The following is a 16,375-nucleotide window of genomic DNA, read 5'->3' on the forward strand; positions in this document are numbered from 1 at the left end:
CCCCCCCCCCCCCCCCCCTCCCTTTTTTTTTTTGTCATAACTGAATTTACTAACTATGGTTCGACACCCTTTTCAAACTTAACCCAAAATCGAAGAGAGAAGTATTTTTCCTTATTACAAATAAGATTCCAATTGGAGGCATCATCAAACTGAGGACTGAAAGCTGCATCATAATGTTGACTGTGGTTTTGTCTAGGTTTTCAACATGAGAAAGCTTTACGGTTTTGCCATCCACCCTGTCTGGTTTTCAAAATATTTTCTCTATTGAGAATACCATGTTATCACACTTAATTACATTCAATAATTAGTAAAAAAAAAAAAAAAAAACATCAATATATTCTCTAGTCTATAAAAAAAATGTCGGTCCAAATCAGGATTGTAAATGGGCCGGACTGCTCGGGTGCTCGTCTGGCCTACCCCTTGCACTATGTACTACCTATTTATAAATGGGCCGGGCCTAAGCTCGACACGTTTAATAATCGGTGTAGGTTGGACCGGTATTTAAATGATCAGGATTGATCGATCTAACCGATGAGGGCTTGGTATTGACAAGTTAGGGACCGGAGATTAAGCATCAACTGCAAAGAGGGTGTATGCAAATCATGAAAGGGCATTTGATTAAGCTCTGATATTGATATATGGCTAATCTAGACCATGTCCTCTCTATTAGGGTTTCAAGAATTACAATCGGGTCTAAGGCCCGATCTTGGTTCCAGCCGATCATTGTTGGGTTTCTAGGGTTCAGGCTGATTCTGGCTGAATTAAACTCCTTACTCTCTATCCAATAGCCAAGTGGCACAATAAAGTGGGCCATATCTTGACATTGATGATAAAGTAATGCATATACAATAAAGAAGTACAAAAATGGCTACTCAGGCCATTGTGTGATTTTACAAGGTAAAACATCTGAGCAATGATACTCTGTTTTGGCCTTTACACTGGTACTGCAACTTTAAGTGAATCCAATATCAGATCATCAATCTCAAACTTCATGGACTTCTTGTCTCTACCAATCTTTACATACTCATCAAACCTCTCCTTCAAATCTTCAGGAAGGTTAGTGGTACTGCTCCACCCCAGTATCTCCTTGGCAGCTCTTGGTTCTGCATAGAAGTGCTGTGCCACACCAACCAATCAAAATCAACTCTCATTGTACATGGTTAAGGTGTTAGTATTATCTCAGTTACCCATAGATGAAATTCAATGAAAGAGAACAACCTCTTAATGCCACAGGAAACAGTTTACTCCAACAAGGAGAGAACCTAAAGATTGAAAGTGACCAAGTTCCTTTTTTCAACTCTCTCTCTCTCTCTCTCAAGATTGGAAATTTGATGAACTATTAAGGCATCAGCTCTCTGTGTCACTAAGCTATTAAGGAATTTTATGCACTTCTAATGCAAGGAAGTGCAAAAAACATACCATATTACGAAAAGGAAATGCCTTCTTCGCATCAATGCCAACAGCTTTTGGATCATAATGCACAATGTCAACAGGGAGACCTGCAGCCTTAGCACAGAGTTTAGCCATTCCATCCAGAGTTAATGCACGGTCAGATACACAGTTGAAAATTTTTCCACTTGAAACAGCTGGATTCTGGACCGATAAGGTAAGCATGGAAGATAAGTCCCTAACACGGGAGATGTTGGTGAGTTGCATTCCTGAGCCAGGGATTGGAACTGGTCTGTTCCGAACAATTCCTGTTGTGAGTAAAATTCCTACATGTCAGAGTACATGAATAGAAGAAAAGAACACATGAACTTCTACATTTGTAATCAGTTCTATTTACTGTAAATCCAAGAACATAAATGTACAATGTTTTTCTAGTCTAGTTTCAGAATATGCAAATGCGTATCACAAACAAGCTGACCAGGTCCAGTGAAAAATGATTTAAACCTCAGACTTTGAATCTAAATATTAACCCAGCAGTTTATTTATCCATGAGACAAGGCGACATATAATTATGTATCAACCAAGACTGTTTGAGGCTACTGAGTTCAATGAAATTAATTAGCAACAAGTGAATTGAATTCAGTTGTCCAAGTTTTACTCACTACTCCATCCCCTCCAGATCATTCCAAATGAGTAGTGGCGTAGCCCAGTGGCAACAACAATTTTATACTGGTTGAAATATCTGGCTTTTTTATATACACAAAATCCATATTGTTGCTTGGTACTTACGATCAAAGAACCACTCTTCACAATCTTTGTTGTTTCCAGAACCAATCATGTATTGTGGACGGAATGTGGCCCAACTACTGAAAATCTCCGATATGTATTTTTCCACTGCAACATGACCGGCATCAGCTTTAACAACTTCCTGTACCATAGGAGTCACTCAAGGAAGGAGTCAAGATCGAGATAAACTCAACTTAAGGTTAGCTGTCTAGCTCATGAAAAGGAAACAAAAGGCAAGTCAAAATTCATTATGAAAACCATATAAATGTCCAGGAGCCCCTAAAAAGTTGCAAAAGAATAAAAGCCTAAGTGACGGAGTCTGTATCATGAATTGTGCAAGCATAAATCTTACATATTGTACAACTTAATAACTTGTTAGGTATGTGAAAAGAGACCATTTAGTTGATGAACCAAGACAGATGTTGACTAAACATGTGACTAATTCAAATAGACCCAGATCAATTGAAAGGTCCATATCAAATGAAATATACTGATCATATTTACTCAATAAGACATCTTATATCACCCCCCCAACTTTTCAGATTTAGATCCTCTCCAGCCCAGGGGGTGGCTGGAGAGGGACCAACAAGAGTCAAAACAGGAGAGAGAAAGTGAAACCCCATGATTCCCCGGCTGGAGAGGATCTGAATCCCCACTTTTCTGGTATCCCTACTCCTATATACCTTTTTCGAGCTTGGGGCAGCTTGCCCCCTTTCTCTTTTGCTCTATTAGGTTCATACTTTCATACAAGTTAAACATCTTGCACAGTTCTTGTTTTGACATATCTCAATGTTGTCATTTGGTTCAACTGCAAAGACATGAAAGTTTGTGAAATTTTGGTTCCAATGCTAATGTAGAAGTTGCAGGACATCACCAAATTGATTGTAGTATGAGACTTTAATTTTCCTTCTGTAAAATGATAACCAGGGCAGTTCAGCTATAAGATGCCATACTCAAGTTAAACAAGAGGAATTACAATCAAAACACAGCATTACGAACACCTCTGAAAATATTGGAATAATAGAATCTAGTGAATCTGAATATTAATCAATTAAAATCGATTCGGGACCCGCAGTGAATCACAGACTATGCATTCAGACATAATGTAAATCATCCCATGCAACAGAGAGTTTTATGCTTCTGGAAATAAATCATAGAACATACCCCTTCAATATGAGGAGGCTCATCCGTTGGCTTATAAATTCCAGCACTGCTGATGAACAGAAATTGCTTGACACCAGCACTCTTGGCCCAATCTGCCACAGGCCTAGTTTGAGAGTTGAGATTAGGAAGACTTGACAAAAGATTGCATACAGAAATAACAGTGTTTTATGCATCTATGTGTGTGAGAACAAGAGATGGAAGAACATAAAGAAGGATAGGAAATTTTCATATTTTTGTCTCTATCCAGGCAAGCCTATGCCACCAGGTTAGCTGCATTAATCCTCTTAATAACTCAAAAGGTCTGAAAAAAAAAGAAAAAATTAAAAAGGTCTGATCATTAATGTACTTCTGTCACCCAACTTAGAAAGAGTTTGCTGAGGATTTTAACATGAAAACTGTGGCTTATCTTCATTCAGCTTCTCCTTATTTTATTTTTCAGACTTTTTTATATACCTTGTTCATGTTTGAGAACAAATTTGTAGTGCATGCCTTCCCCTAAATTCTATGCTTCGGCTTCTCTTGTAAACCAAGTCAGCATGTAATTTGAAAAAGCAAAAAGGTACAACTTCTCAAATGTGTGTGTGTGGGTGATGACCTTCAATAACCATTATCCATATACAAGGACAAAGTTTCTTCACCGGGTTTCACACATAACAACAGAAACAAATCCAACAGATGAATTTCATATTACCCCTATTGAGTAAGTACCAAAAAAGGAATTTTCTGAAGCAATCATTTGAAATTATTTCAAATTTTAATCTGAAACCTAAAAATTGAGTTGCTCAAATCCAAGAGGTTTCCCAAGATCAACTAGCATTGCCCGTCACTATTTTCTTTCATTTTTATCACTGACAGCATTCTGAAGGATGAAGCAGTAGTAATCAAACTCAAGAAGAGAATCATTAAGAACAAACCTCACAGTGTCCAAATCCTTGCCATTGTTGTCCAACACAACATCGAAAACCGCTCCTCCAACAACCTTCCCGACCTCAGCTGGATCTCCCCACACCGTACTACCTCCAGCACTCACAATCTCCTGAAAATTTTAAACCCATCATCACAAAATAACCTAGTAAAAAAAAAAGACTTCATTCTCAAAATTGAAGGCAGTAGCCCATATAATGGAGAAACTTAACAGAGAATCTGTTGAAAGGAGGCTTCTTCATCTTGTCAGATTTCTCATCCCCAACAGTCATCACCGTGACATCATAACCAGAACCCAGAAGCTCCTTAGCAAAGTAAAACCCAATAACCGCATGCCCACCACTGTTAGTGTTGACAATGAGAACCTTTTTCTTCTCTGAACTTGCCTTGACACTGAAGGAAGAGAAAGATAGGACCCTGGAATTTTTGGGGTACAGGAGAGGAGCAGAAATGGAGAGAGAAGACGAAAGACTAGAAGACTGAGAGAAAGAGTATACAGAGGATGAAACAGGGAGACGGGGATGAGAAGAAACATTAGAGGTTGGAGAGGAGAAAAGCAGAGAAGATGAAGAGGCAAAAGAAGCCATCTCTGCTGCTTCAACTTCTCGTTGTATGAGAACCAGAAATTTTGATCCAAAGATAAAGCCACTAACTTTATATACTGACCTGGAGAGTTACCGCTAATTTTCCCGGGTAAATTGTGGGAGCTGAAGGCTGAAGGCTGAAGGCTGAAGGCTGAAGCTAGAATTTACAGTTAAAAAATTGAAAAAATTTCGACTACTTGAGTCCTGATTTCATGAACCCAGTATTAATCGAAGATCCTGAGACCTCTCTCTGGCAACGGTTGGATTGAATTGATACAGTGCGAAAAAGGTCATGACTTCCTCAATTAAGTCAACGATTCGTTCATTAAGTCAAGTTATCCTATATTTATTTCCCTATTTTGCACATCACTCTGTCGCCTTTCTATTTGTTTCCCATTTTTCTTTGGCTAACGATAGGTATTTAGGTCTTCGGCCTGACTAATCCCGTGAATTCATATTGACCCCATAATCATATGGATCAAGTTATCCCAAGATTGAATGAGAACCATTCAATTTTCACTGAAAGCAATGAAAAACATTAAACACCCCTATGAGTGGCCCCAAGAGGGTAAGAGGAGTTGAACTTAGAATCACATGCTCCTTTTGTTTCTCATGATCCTAGCCAACAACACCCAAGGGAGGTGACTCCCGCATTACTTTTTCAAACCTTGGCCATTGCTGGTCGATCGCCTATGCAAACCGATCATGGTCAACCAGCTCCTCACATGGAAGGTTGTCCTGCCGATCAGATATCGTCCGCCTCTCAACATGCCTGAGAAGTAAAAGGAGCCCGAAATGCTGCAAGTTAAAGATGATATAGTTCTCCTTCACTTAATTCTCTCTCTGCAGTGATATAGTATTGGCTTTCTTAGGTTAGCTAATGATAACGCAAACCTGGGGAGGGAGAACCAGTGCCTTTACCAGCTAGTGGAGTACCATCACCTGCCCTCTCAAGATCTCTTAGCCTCTTATGATCAACAACACATGGGGTGTACTTGGATTTTTCATCTCCACAGCCAACAATGGCAGATGAGGCATATGAGCAAAATGGTGGATGTGGTGACAGCAACCTCAAACCCCAGGAACCCATCAATTTCAACCATTTTTCTCTACCTCTCTTGATGAGTGCAACTGTGAAGATGAATTGGAGATCCAGTTTCAACCATTTTTCTGATTTCAATTTTGATGGAAAGGAGTTTAATGTACTCAGACAATAAATGCAAAATTTCAAACTCATCATGGGTTTCTATTTAAAAGTGATCTTTGTCCTCCTACCCTTTTTGGTTAGATTTTGAAAAGCATTTAATTTTGGGATCTCCTTGCTTATTGAATGGAGAGTATAAAACTGCCCTCTGCACAAATCAGCTCATACCATTGCATATATGAAACTTAAGTAGTGCATATGTAAGTAGACTAAAATGACATAAATGAATCTAGAGGGCAAATTGAAAAGAAAAATAATGTCCTCTTTAGCGCCTTCCTTTCAATATCTTATTTCGTCAAATACCTAGCGAAAAAAGAGTAACCCAGTGCACAAGGCTCCAACTACTGCAAGGACTGGGACAGGCACATATACTTATATACACGCAGCCTTACCCCTTGCTTCGCAAGAGAGGCTGTTTCCAAGTGACAAACTCCTATATTCCTCTCCTTAAGAGTCTGATGCTGTCCAGGATTCATGTTTCACAATTCTTATGCCCAGGAAATCAACATTCAGAGTACATAGGCATCTAAAACTGATATAGGTAAGCACAGGGGAAAAGATTTTGACTTGTCAGTTTTAGGAGTCTAGTATTGCGTAGCTGTACAAACCAACCAAATTAGTTCATGCTAACTGCAATCTAAAACACACACTGAAAGTAGACAAACAGTTCCATGGGATTAGTGATGGTCATTTCCTTCCACCAGATTTTGCTATCTTCCTTGTTTTAGCTACTGGAGATCTGGCTTCAGTTACAATTGGAGTAGCGCCATCGCCATTGTTTGCCCCAGGAGAAAGACCAAGCATCATTTCAGTTGTTTTTGTAATAGTAGATATCAACATTGCATCCTTTAGCTTCTCAATTGTTTCAGAGAAGACGGTGTGTCCTTTTTCATACTGCAGTTAACCAAAAAGGATACAAAAGTTTAATGGCTTTAAAATTCAAAGAAACCAGTTAAACATATACTTAGCACACAAGTAGCACGAAGAAATCAAAGATACATATTTAAAGCATGGCTTGAGCTTTGAAATTTCAAAGCAAATTATGTAGACTAAGCTAGCTCTACCTTAGCTCACAGGTAATCAATATGAAGTGCATGTGACCTACTGACCATGACAGAATTATTTATCTAACAATAACATCTAAATGCTAATTGCAACCCCCCCCCCACCAAAAAAAAAAGAAAAGTTCTAGACAAGGAAGAGTGAAATGGTAAATCTCACTCATAGATATCTAGCCATCTCGGAAATATGATCTACCTTGACCAGATGTCAAATTTTTAGCTTCAAATTCAATTATTTTCCATACCCTCCCGTGCATGTCCATGTACCTACTTTAGTCCCTTGCAGCCCGTTGGTAGTCCCATCCTTTTTCAACTCTTTGTTTTGCCACTTGGCAAACTCGGATTGGTCTGAAATTTGACATATATGCAGGGACCTTGGAGTCTGACTGTCCAGAAAGTTTCAGCCCTATATGAGCTGTCACATAGTAGAACCGAATGCATCTGTGCACCAATTAAGTTCAGGTCCAAAATCAAAAGGATTTCATTATGAGTAAAATAAGACCCCGCCAAGCCGACGGAATACACAAAGGTCCCTAAGTGATGATCACAATAATGTGTGAAATCTTAGGGATATAAGTGTACATTTTGCCCCACTTTGGATAGTACTACTTTTATTTTTCCTGTTTTTTTTTTTTAGTTTCCAAGTCTACAAGAGAAAGTGCTTAAAGTGAATCAAGAACCGGTCCAAACTTGAATTAACTTGTCCAAAGGTGGGACCCACTCATTGTTACCACATCCTCTCTCCTACAAAATCCTGAAGATTATTCTCTCTCATTGCCACCTCACAAGATCTTGAAGATGCTATGCAGAGATTCCTTTCTGATTTAATCAAGATTGCAAGATATTGGTTAATATTGCAATGAATGAATAAAATTTGTTAATTTTGAAAACAGATTCTCTCTTTCCTCACACAATATCTCAGAGAATGAGGATTTTTACCAAAATTTAATTTTATTTTATTTTCTTTCTTTTCTTAAAGAAGACTTGTAGAAGGAAGGAGGCAAGACCAAAGCCCTATAAAAGCCCCTTCCTCCCCCCTCATATTTTTTATTATTCCCCTTAGTTTATTTTCTAGTTTATGCTTAGTTCTCTTCTCTCTCTCCCTCTCTCACTCACTTTAGTTTTAGTTCTTCTTTATTTTTTCTTTAATCACTTTTGTAATAGCTTTTTATGTCAATTAATGCAAGCACTCTTTTATTCTTATTCAGCCTTTTATGTTTATGATTTATGCAATTGGGTTGTAATTTTTAAAGTTATAATTCTAGGCTTAGATCTAGGTGACAAGATCACAAGCCATGGAGCATCTTTTTTTTTTGTCAAGATTTGTTTTCTCTAATACTAGAAATTTCAGATTTGGTTTATTCCAGATCTAGTTTTTAGTACTAGTAGTATCTCAAATCACCCAAGCTTTCAAGTTCAAGCATTGATTTAAGTAAGCAGGCTCCTTTAGTAATCTTCTCTCCCCCCTCTCATTCCCTCTTCTAACTACCTTTTCTTTCTTAATTTAGGATTTTAATTTCAGTCATTACATTATTGCTATCCCTTTCCCCAAGGTTCATGGCTAGTGTATGTGTTGGCTTTGCCCCTCCTAGCCATAGAACCATCAATTTATTGTTTTTATTTTAATTGTCTCCCTTTCCCTAAAGCCAAGTAGAGTAACCCTTATAAGAGTGACTCTCTGGTCAAGTAGGGAAGCTCATATTATGATGCATCCTTCGGGCTAAGTAGAGAAACCTACTTGTGAGTCTCTCTCTAGCTTTATCCCCTTTCTTTTACTTTATTTTTATTTCGGCATTTTTTTTCCTTTATTGTTTTTTTTAATTGCGTGGGTTGTTTATTATCAGTTATTTATTTATTTAATTTTAATTGCGTGGCTTGCGTCTTTAAATTCTTAGATGACGAATGGTTAGGACGTTATTTTAGATACATATGTTTAGGACGGTAGTTAGAATTAGATCACAACCACTAATAGGTTCACTTTCGCATTATTAAAAGAAGAAAAATAAATAAAGTGGCTGCTCTCCCTGAGTTCGACCCGTAGCTATACTGATCCGTATGCTTGCGGTTACATTTAAAATCTCAAACACTAAGCTAAGAAACAGGATCATCTAAGAAAAATTTGGATTTGGAATGGGAGAAGTTTTTTTTTTTTTTTTTGGGGAGAAAGAATGGTGGTGAATTAAGACAAATCAGAATCAACTTCTCAATGATAATTGATGCAGATTAATTACCAAAATAGGCTTGTTTTATTAGGAATAAGCCTAGGGTTGGGTTCCATACATGTTAGGCCTTTTATCCCATGTGTTTTGAGTGTAATATACCACTTTTATGAGTCTAAAAAGGGGGCTCTAAGATTGAGTACGGGATTACTAGTTAGTTTCCATTTTCATTAGTTTCCTTTCTAGTTGGGCTTGATTTGAGTTATATTTGTTTCCTTAGGAGTCAAGTTATTAATTGAGTCAAGTCTTTAGTAGCTAGTTTCTAATTTCAGTTTTAGTAGCTATTGTATTAGGAGAATATTTGGTTTCCTTTTTGAGGAACCTTCTATTTTGTAATTCCCTCCTTCATTAACATTATAAATAAAGAAGAGGAGGCTCCTAAAGGCCTAGATGATTTAATAAACAAATTAATGGTTGTTGCTATTGTCTTCTACATGGAGATTTGTCTTGTGTTTGATCAAGGCTGATGGAATTGGTGTTTGATCCAATTAACTCTCTGCGGTGTGAAGCACAAGAGGTTCTCTTCTAGTTATCTTCCTCTTTTCTTCCATACTCAAGGTGATCCAAATCTGATCTACTGTTATAGGTATTTAATTAAATCACTTTTCTCTCAATTCTGTCCAGATAATCTTCATATTTTTCCTATTTGATCCCTTGCTGCCAGAAACACTTTCAGCCATCAGTTTGGGCTGAAATTTGGATCAAAGATAGGTCCTACCTGGGGAAGAACTCGACCCAAAGGGAAGCTCTTTCTGACCAGTGGTTTGAGAGATTTAAAACTTCTCCCTTTTCTTGTCTTTTAGTGACCTGTGACATAGCAGAACTGAAATTGACAGATCTGGTTCAGTTCCTACTGTTCTCGTGGATTTTGGTTCATGGTATTAAGTTGATTTGGACCTATTTGAAGTCTTGCAAGCCCCTGTCATCGGTCCTAATCTGATCAAAGAAACCCTAGTATTTGGTTCAATAGCTTCAACTGTTTCAGGTCTGATTTCTCTTGTAATCTGATCTGCTGTGCTATTATCCTAATTTGACTTGTGTTTGTTCTTCGAGAGTATCCTGCTGTTTTGGGACTAGGTTGGTTTGCCGATTCTAGTTCTACATTAAGTGGTATCAGAGCAAATTTTCCTGCAATTTTCTATCCATGGCAAGTCACATCACCAATGTTGAGTTGCACAAATTGTATCGCGAGTTAGCGGAGAACCAACAGAATACTGATGCTAGGCTTGAGAGGACTGAAGCCAAGTTTGATAAGTTTATGGAAGAGATGATTGCCTTTATGAAGAGGTCCGACAAGCGAGCTGAAGAAAGATCCTCTACATTACCTCCTCAGCTCAACACTTTACAGATCAAAGATACACCTCAGAGGCAGCAACTTGATCCAGTTGTTCCCCAGGATGTTACTCGGCAATTTTTTGACAAAGATTATGGCATCAAAGTTGAGGTTCCTGAGTTCAGTGGTGAAAAGGGACCTGAGGAATTTCTTGACTGGCTTACCAAAGTGGAGAGAATTTTTGCGTATAAGTCTCTTCCAGACGTGAAGAAGTGTGAACTCATCATCACCAAGTTTATTGGGTATGCATGTTCATGCTGGAATGATGTACTACATGCAAGGTTTGTCAGAAGACTTGGACCCGTTACCAATTGGGAGGTCATGAAGCAAATCCTGACTGAAAAATTTGTTCCTCTTAATTATGAAAAGGTAATGTTCCATAAATTACTTAACTTGCAACAAGGGAACAAAGATGTGGATTCATACACCCTCGAATTCCACAAACTGTCTTCAAGGTGTCGACTTCAGGAAACAGACCAACAACGGGTGATGTGATATATCAGTGGGTTAAGTACTGAGATTCGACTTGAGTTGGCTAACACTGATTTCAGGTCTGTTGATGTGGCAGCAGCTCATGCCAAGACAGCTAAAGAGAAGTCCATTTATTGGAAGGGTATGCTCAAGACTTCTTCAGTTTATAGACCTCCACCACGTAAAGAGGAAAAGAAACCTGAAGCTCGTAGAGTTGAAAAAAGGTCAGAGTTCAACAAGGATAGTGTTGGGGTGAAGAATATCATATGCCATAGTTGTGGCGAGAAGGGTCACTATTCCAACAAGTGTCCTAACAGGACTCGTTCTGTGAACGTAGCAGAGAAGCAACCGACAGAGAAGAATGAAGATGAATCTCATTTATATCCTTATCCCCTCGAGGACGATGATATTGTCGATGATGAAGATGAGGTTGTAGAAGCTCATTCAGCGAGCGTTTCATCCTTTTCGAATAGACTAGTTGATAAGGCTCCTCTCTTCAGACAGAAGGGTACTCTCCTGCAAGGCTCCAACCCTCCTGATGTTCATGCAGTTGTTGATACTGGGGCAGAAACAAATTTTATATCTGCTGAATTTGTTCGAGCACACAACCTTCCACAGACGCAGCTTTCCAAGAAGATTCACGTGCGAGGTTTTGGACCCACAGCTCGAGAAGAGGCCACTGCAGTTGTTCGAGTACACTTACAGTTTGGACCGTTACAGTACCATGTCACCTGTTTGGTCACCTCATTGGCGCACTGCGACATTCTTCTAGGGCGACCTTGGCAGCGACATGCATGCATTCTCTATGATGGCGCACGGAACACCATAAAGGTGAAGCAAGGAGGTTGTGTGTACTTAATGAGGCCACATGCATTATCAGACATGCCACGTCGTCGACTGACTCCTGCTCCAGTGACACATCAACCTACTCTCCCTCCTCTTGGAGTTATGCTCCCTTCTGTTTCGAGATATGTGCCACCTCATCGGCGAGCGTTTTACAAGGGAATCCTGGGGGCACGACCAAACTCGACGGAGTCGAGTTCTTTTAAGACCGGGAGAGTTGATGCAAATTAATTACCAAAATAGGCTTATTTTATTAGGAATAAGCCTAGGGTTGGGTTCCATACATGTTAGGCCTTTAATCCCATGTGTTTTGAGTGTAATATACCACTTTTATGAGTCTAAAAAGGGGGCTCTAAGATTGAGTACGGGATTACTAGTTAGTTTCCATTTTCATTAGTTTCCTTTCTAGTTGGGCTTGATTTGAGTTATATTTGTTTCCTTAGGAGTCAAGTTATTAATTGAGTCAAGTCTTTAGTAGCTAGTTTCTAATTTCAGTTTTTAGTAGCTATTGTATTAGGAGAATATTTGGTTTCCTTTTTGAGGAACCTTCTATTTTGTAATTCTCTCCCCCATTAACATTATAAATAAATAAGAGGAGGCTCCTAAAGGCCTAGATGATTTAATAAACAAATTAATGGTTGTTGCTATTGTCTTCTACATGGAGATTTGTCTTGTGTTTGATCAAGGCTGATGGAATTGGTGTTTGATCCAATTAACTCTTTGCAGTGTGAAGCACAAGAGGTTCTCTTCTAGTTATCTCCCTCTTTTCTTCCATACTCAACGTGTTCCAGATCTGATCTACTGTTATAGGTATTTAATTAAATCACTTTTCTCTCAATTCTGTCCAGAAAATCCTCATATTTTTCCTATTTGATCCCTTGCTGCCAGAAACACTTTCAGCCATCAGTTTGGGCTGAAATTTGGATCAAAGATAGGTCCTACCTGGGGAAGAACTCGACCCAAAGGGGAGCTCTTTCTGACCAGTGGTTTGAGAGATTTAAAAATTCTCCCTTTTCTTGTCTTTTAGTGACCTGTGACATAGCAGAACTGAAATTGACAGATCTGGTTCAGTTCCTACTGTTCTCGTGGATTTTGGTTCATGGTATTAAGTTGATTTGGACCTATTTGAAGTCTTGTAAGCCCCTGTCATCGGTCCTAATCTGATCAGAGAAACCCTAGTATTTGGTTCAATAGCTTCAACTGTTTCAGGTCTGATTTCTCTTGTAATCTGATCTGCTGTGCTATTATCCTAATTTGACTTGTGTTTGTTCTTCGAGAGTATCCTGCTGTTTTGGGACTAGGTTGGTTTGCCGATTCTAGTTCTACATTAATAATGGTGGTTAAACATAATTCTAGACCACCGAGAGATTGTCATGGTAGTTATATCAAATCCATTACTACAATTGCACAACTACATTTAGTATCTAGACAAGAACCCCAAACTTGAACAAAACAGTCACACCAAAAATATAGAATTATTGAAAATACAGAATTTGAAAGAGTTTGAGACATACTGCTTGAAGCTTGCCAAGAGCATTTTCCAACTTCATAGCCAGTTGATGATTCTCCTCTTGCAAGCGCTCGATCTAAAAACAACATAAAGACATCCAAATAACAATAAATCAATTAATCAATTAATTATTCACCATATGCCAAGACAATAATAAAACTAAGCCATTAATTATATATAACCTTTTTTTGAGAGTCTATGTACATGATCTTGTACTCATCCTTTTTTGCACGTGCTTTGATGTCAGCACAACACAGATTCGGGGATTGAAAGCCCGTATCAACTCCCTGCTTTTAGACAGTGTATAAAATAGAATATTACAAGAGTAACAACAAAGCTAACAATTCAACCAACAACCTTGAAAGAAATGGCAAATAAACTACCATGGACTTTGCTTCATGATTTTTTTCTTGAGCTTCTAAAAGCAGAGTCAGATAATCGATTTTTCCTTCCAAGTTACGAATACCCGAGTCTTCTTCTTGCATCTTTTTCTCCTCCATAGGGTGGTGTCTTTCTTCATCTTGGTGATCCTCTTCATCACTTCCACTTAAATCTATGTTTTCGGTCACAGGCTCGATATCCTTGGTTTGAGTACATGAAATCTCGATTTTTCCTCCCAAGTTCTGAATACCCGAGTCTTCCACCTGCATCTTTTTCTCCTCCATAGGGTAGTGCATGTCTTCATCTTGGTGACCTTCTCCATCACTAAAACTTAAATCTATGTTTTCGGTCATAGGCTCAATATCCTTGCCTTGAGTACACGAAATCACTTTCTGAATGCGTTGAGATCGTCTCACAACAGAATTCGAGTTGTTTGACTTTTTCTTACTTGAAGCTGGTGTCTTAGTCGCTTTTGTTGCCATCTCGGTGCTTAATTTGGCTCTTTTTGATGAAGCTGCTGAGCTTTCAAGCTTGCAAGACCAGATAAACATGGTACTAAATATGAATTAAAACAAAAAAGGAGGTCCTAAAACTTATATTCACTTACATGAACTAAGTGAACATCTGCAAAACATAATGAATACATTGGCTGCACTTTTAACTAATCAATGATCTTAGGATCAACCTATCTCATTTGGGAATAAGCTTTGAATACAGAAGGTATGACAGAAACTTCATACACATGGGAAAATTTGAGGGCAACTGCAAATGCCATTCCATGGGACTACTTAAAAGCTCAACTAAGTGTAAATTTCTCCTAAACCCTGGAAAGAAAACCTGGAAAGCAGCTTAGCTTGACAGAATGCCAAGTACACATAGAGTACACACAAAACCAAAAGATGACCATAACAAGTTAAGTAACATGAGGCTGAGTCAGCTACATTAAAAACCAGTAAACTCAACCTGAGTTGACTCAGTAAAGTTGACAAGGGGAAAAAAATCAATAGTGCATACTATAATGAACTCCCAAAACTTTAGCCTCCTAAATTTACCAGGGGACCAATCACTGCAGTGCTTCCCAATTCCTGTAAGCTTAAACTAACAGATTTTCAAGGTTCAAATTGAAATGGGTTTGCCTTGTAAGCAGAAAACATAGCTTCAGGAAAATGATAGAGGAAAGAGGAAAGAAGTAAGGAATGCATGTAGGTATAAAATAGACAATGGTTAAGAACAAAATAAGTAGCTTCTCTAACAAAATCGACACAATTAACAAATGGAAGTTGCAGAGTATATATGTGGAACTATCTTTAATGCAATGCCATTCACACAATCTTATATAATAGATAGACGAAACCCTATCTCCAAAACCCTTCTTCCCTTCTTCCACCAACATAAAAATGGGGGGAAAAAAAATTTAAATCATAATACCCATCTCTCATTATGATGGTACAACTTGAAACACTCAGAGCACCAAGCAAAACCCCATCCCCTCAAAAAAAAAGGAAAAGAAAATAGACACAAAACACACAGCAACTGCAACAAAATATGAAGAACAACAAATTGAACAAAAGCAAGCAAGCAAGCAGAAAGAAGAGACTAAACACGCTACACAATGGCAATGGAGATTACCTGATCTTTCTTCATACCATCAGATTCGGTTCTCTTACCCATCTCTCTCTCTCTCTTAAGCAGGGAAAAAGGAGTTGTTGATGTACAGACAAGAGTCCACTAGTTGCAGGCGGAGTGTTTTTAACTTTTTAAGAGTCAAAACCGCTCCCAAACTCCCAACCCCTAATAAAATAACATGATCGGCTCACCGGAAAAGGTTACCCTCAGCCAATTTCATGAGCAGAAAAGGCATCTAAGGGTATTTGAGTAATTACAGTTAAATCATTTTTGATAAGTTCACCCTTGCTGTCGTAGGCCGTAGAGTAGTAGAGCACAGAGCCATGCGTCGGTTGGATAGGCATCTAGAGAAAAAGACAACTTTTGATGTATATGATTGATTATTTGCATGATAGCCACGTGTTAGAAGATTTTGTGGGATTTCTGATTCCCTGACATTGGAGTTTGACTTTGACCTCAGAAAACAAGATCATGAGAGTGGTGGAGCCTTAAGAAGGGACGGTTACTTTACTTTTACCTCGAGGAGATCGTATATGTAATACTCTCTCCGTTAGATTAGTATCTCTATCACCGTTAAGAAACCGCACAACTTCCTATGCGCCGATGAACAGCTGAGATCCGATCGATGCAAGGGACCCATAACATTTCAGAATCTAATACATGTTAGTCTCAAGGAATCTAACCGTTTTAAATAATAATAATATTAAAATCAAATTCAAATTCAAATTCAAATCGTTCTATTAAAATCGCTTGAATCTAACCGTTTTAAATAATAATAATATTAAAATCAAATTCAAATTCAAATCGTTCTATTAAAATCGTACTTGAATCCAGTGCATGACGCATTGGTTGCAAATGCATATCGCATTGGTTGCAAATG

At 38.4% G+C, this 16,375-nt stretch overlaps 2 protein-coding genes across 3 annotated transcripts; both read right to left on the bottom strand.

The window, feature by feature from the left end:
* Positions 1-793: 793 nt before the first annotated feature.
* On the bottom strand, positions 794-4,949 carry LOC122091393 (chloroplast stem-loop binding protein of 41 kDa a, chloroplastic). The gene is made up of 6 exons (XM_042661306.1): positions 4,476-4,949; positions 4,254-4,375; positions 3,340-3,442; positions 2,179-2,317; positions 1,420-1,697; positions 794-1,116 (listed from the first exon to the last, which is right to left on the bottom strand). The coding sequence occupies exons 1-6, from the start codon at positions 4,848-4,850 to the stop codon at positions 934-936; spliced, it is 1,200 nt and encodes a 399-aa protein (XP_042517240.1). The 5' UTR covers positions 4,851-4,949; the 3' UTR covers positions 794-933.
* A 1,564-nt stretch (positions 4,950-6,513) lies between these two features.
* On the bottom strand, positions 6,514-15,659 carry LOC122091394. Of its 2 annotated transcripts, none has more exons than XM_042661307.1 (5): positions 15,499-15,659; positions 13,872-14,399; positions 13,671-13,778; positions 13,493-13,564; positions 6,514-6,945 (listed from the first exon to the last, which is right to left on the bottom strand). In XM_042661307.1, exons 1-5 carry the CDS (start codon positions 15,538-15,540, stop codon positions 6,739-6,741), a joined length of 957 nt encoding a protein of 318 aa, XP_042517241.1. In that variant the 5' UTR covers positions 15,541-15,659; the 3' UTR covers positions 6,514-6,738. The 2 variants fall into 2 exon arrangements, with proteins under 2 accessions (XP_042517241.1, XP_042517242.1); XM_042661308.1 differs by having other exon boundaries at positions 13,671-13,775; positions 15,499-15,658.
* Positions 15,660-16,375: the final 716 nt, after the last annotated feature.

This window comes from Macadamia integrifolia, chromosome 10 (genome assembly GCF_013358625.1).
Source record: "Macadamia integrifolia cultivar HAES 741 chromosome 10, SCU_Mint_v3, whole genome shotgun sequence".
NCBI lineage: Eukaryota > Viridiplantae > Streptophyta > Magnoliopsida > Proteales > Proteaceae > Macadamia > Macadamia integrifolia.

Excerpts from the sequence above, each read along its gene's own strand:
- LOC122091394 (XM_042661307.1), bottom strand. The coding sequence starts at position 15,540 with ATGGGTAAGAGAACCGAATCTGATGGTATGAAGAAAGATCAG. Across the intron at positions 14,400-15,498 it reads ATGGTATGAAGAAAGATCAG|CTTGAAAGCTCAGCAGCTTC; the intron begins GTAATCTCCATT and ends TGGTCTTGCAAG. Across the intron at positions 6,946-13,492 it reads CTCTTGGCAAGCTTCAAGCA|TATGAAAAAGGACACACCGT; the intron begins GTATGTCTCAAA and ends GGTTAACTGCAG.
- LOC122091393 (XM_042661306.1), bottom strand. The coding sequence starts at position 4,850 with ATGGCTTCTTTTGCCTCTTCATCTTCTCTGCTTTTCTCCTCTCCAACC. Across the intron at positions 4,376-4,475 it reads CTCCTTTCAACAGATTCTCT|GAGATTGTGAGTGCTGGAGG; the intron begins GTTAAGTTTCTC and ends TAAAATTTTCAG. Across the intron at positions 3,443-4,253 it reads AAGGATTTGGACACTGTGAG|GCCTGTGGCAGATTGGGCCA; the intron begins GTTTGTTCTTAA and ends CTCTCAAACTAG.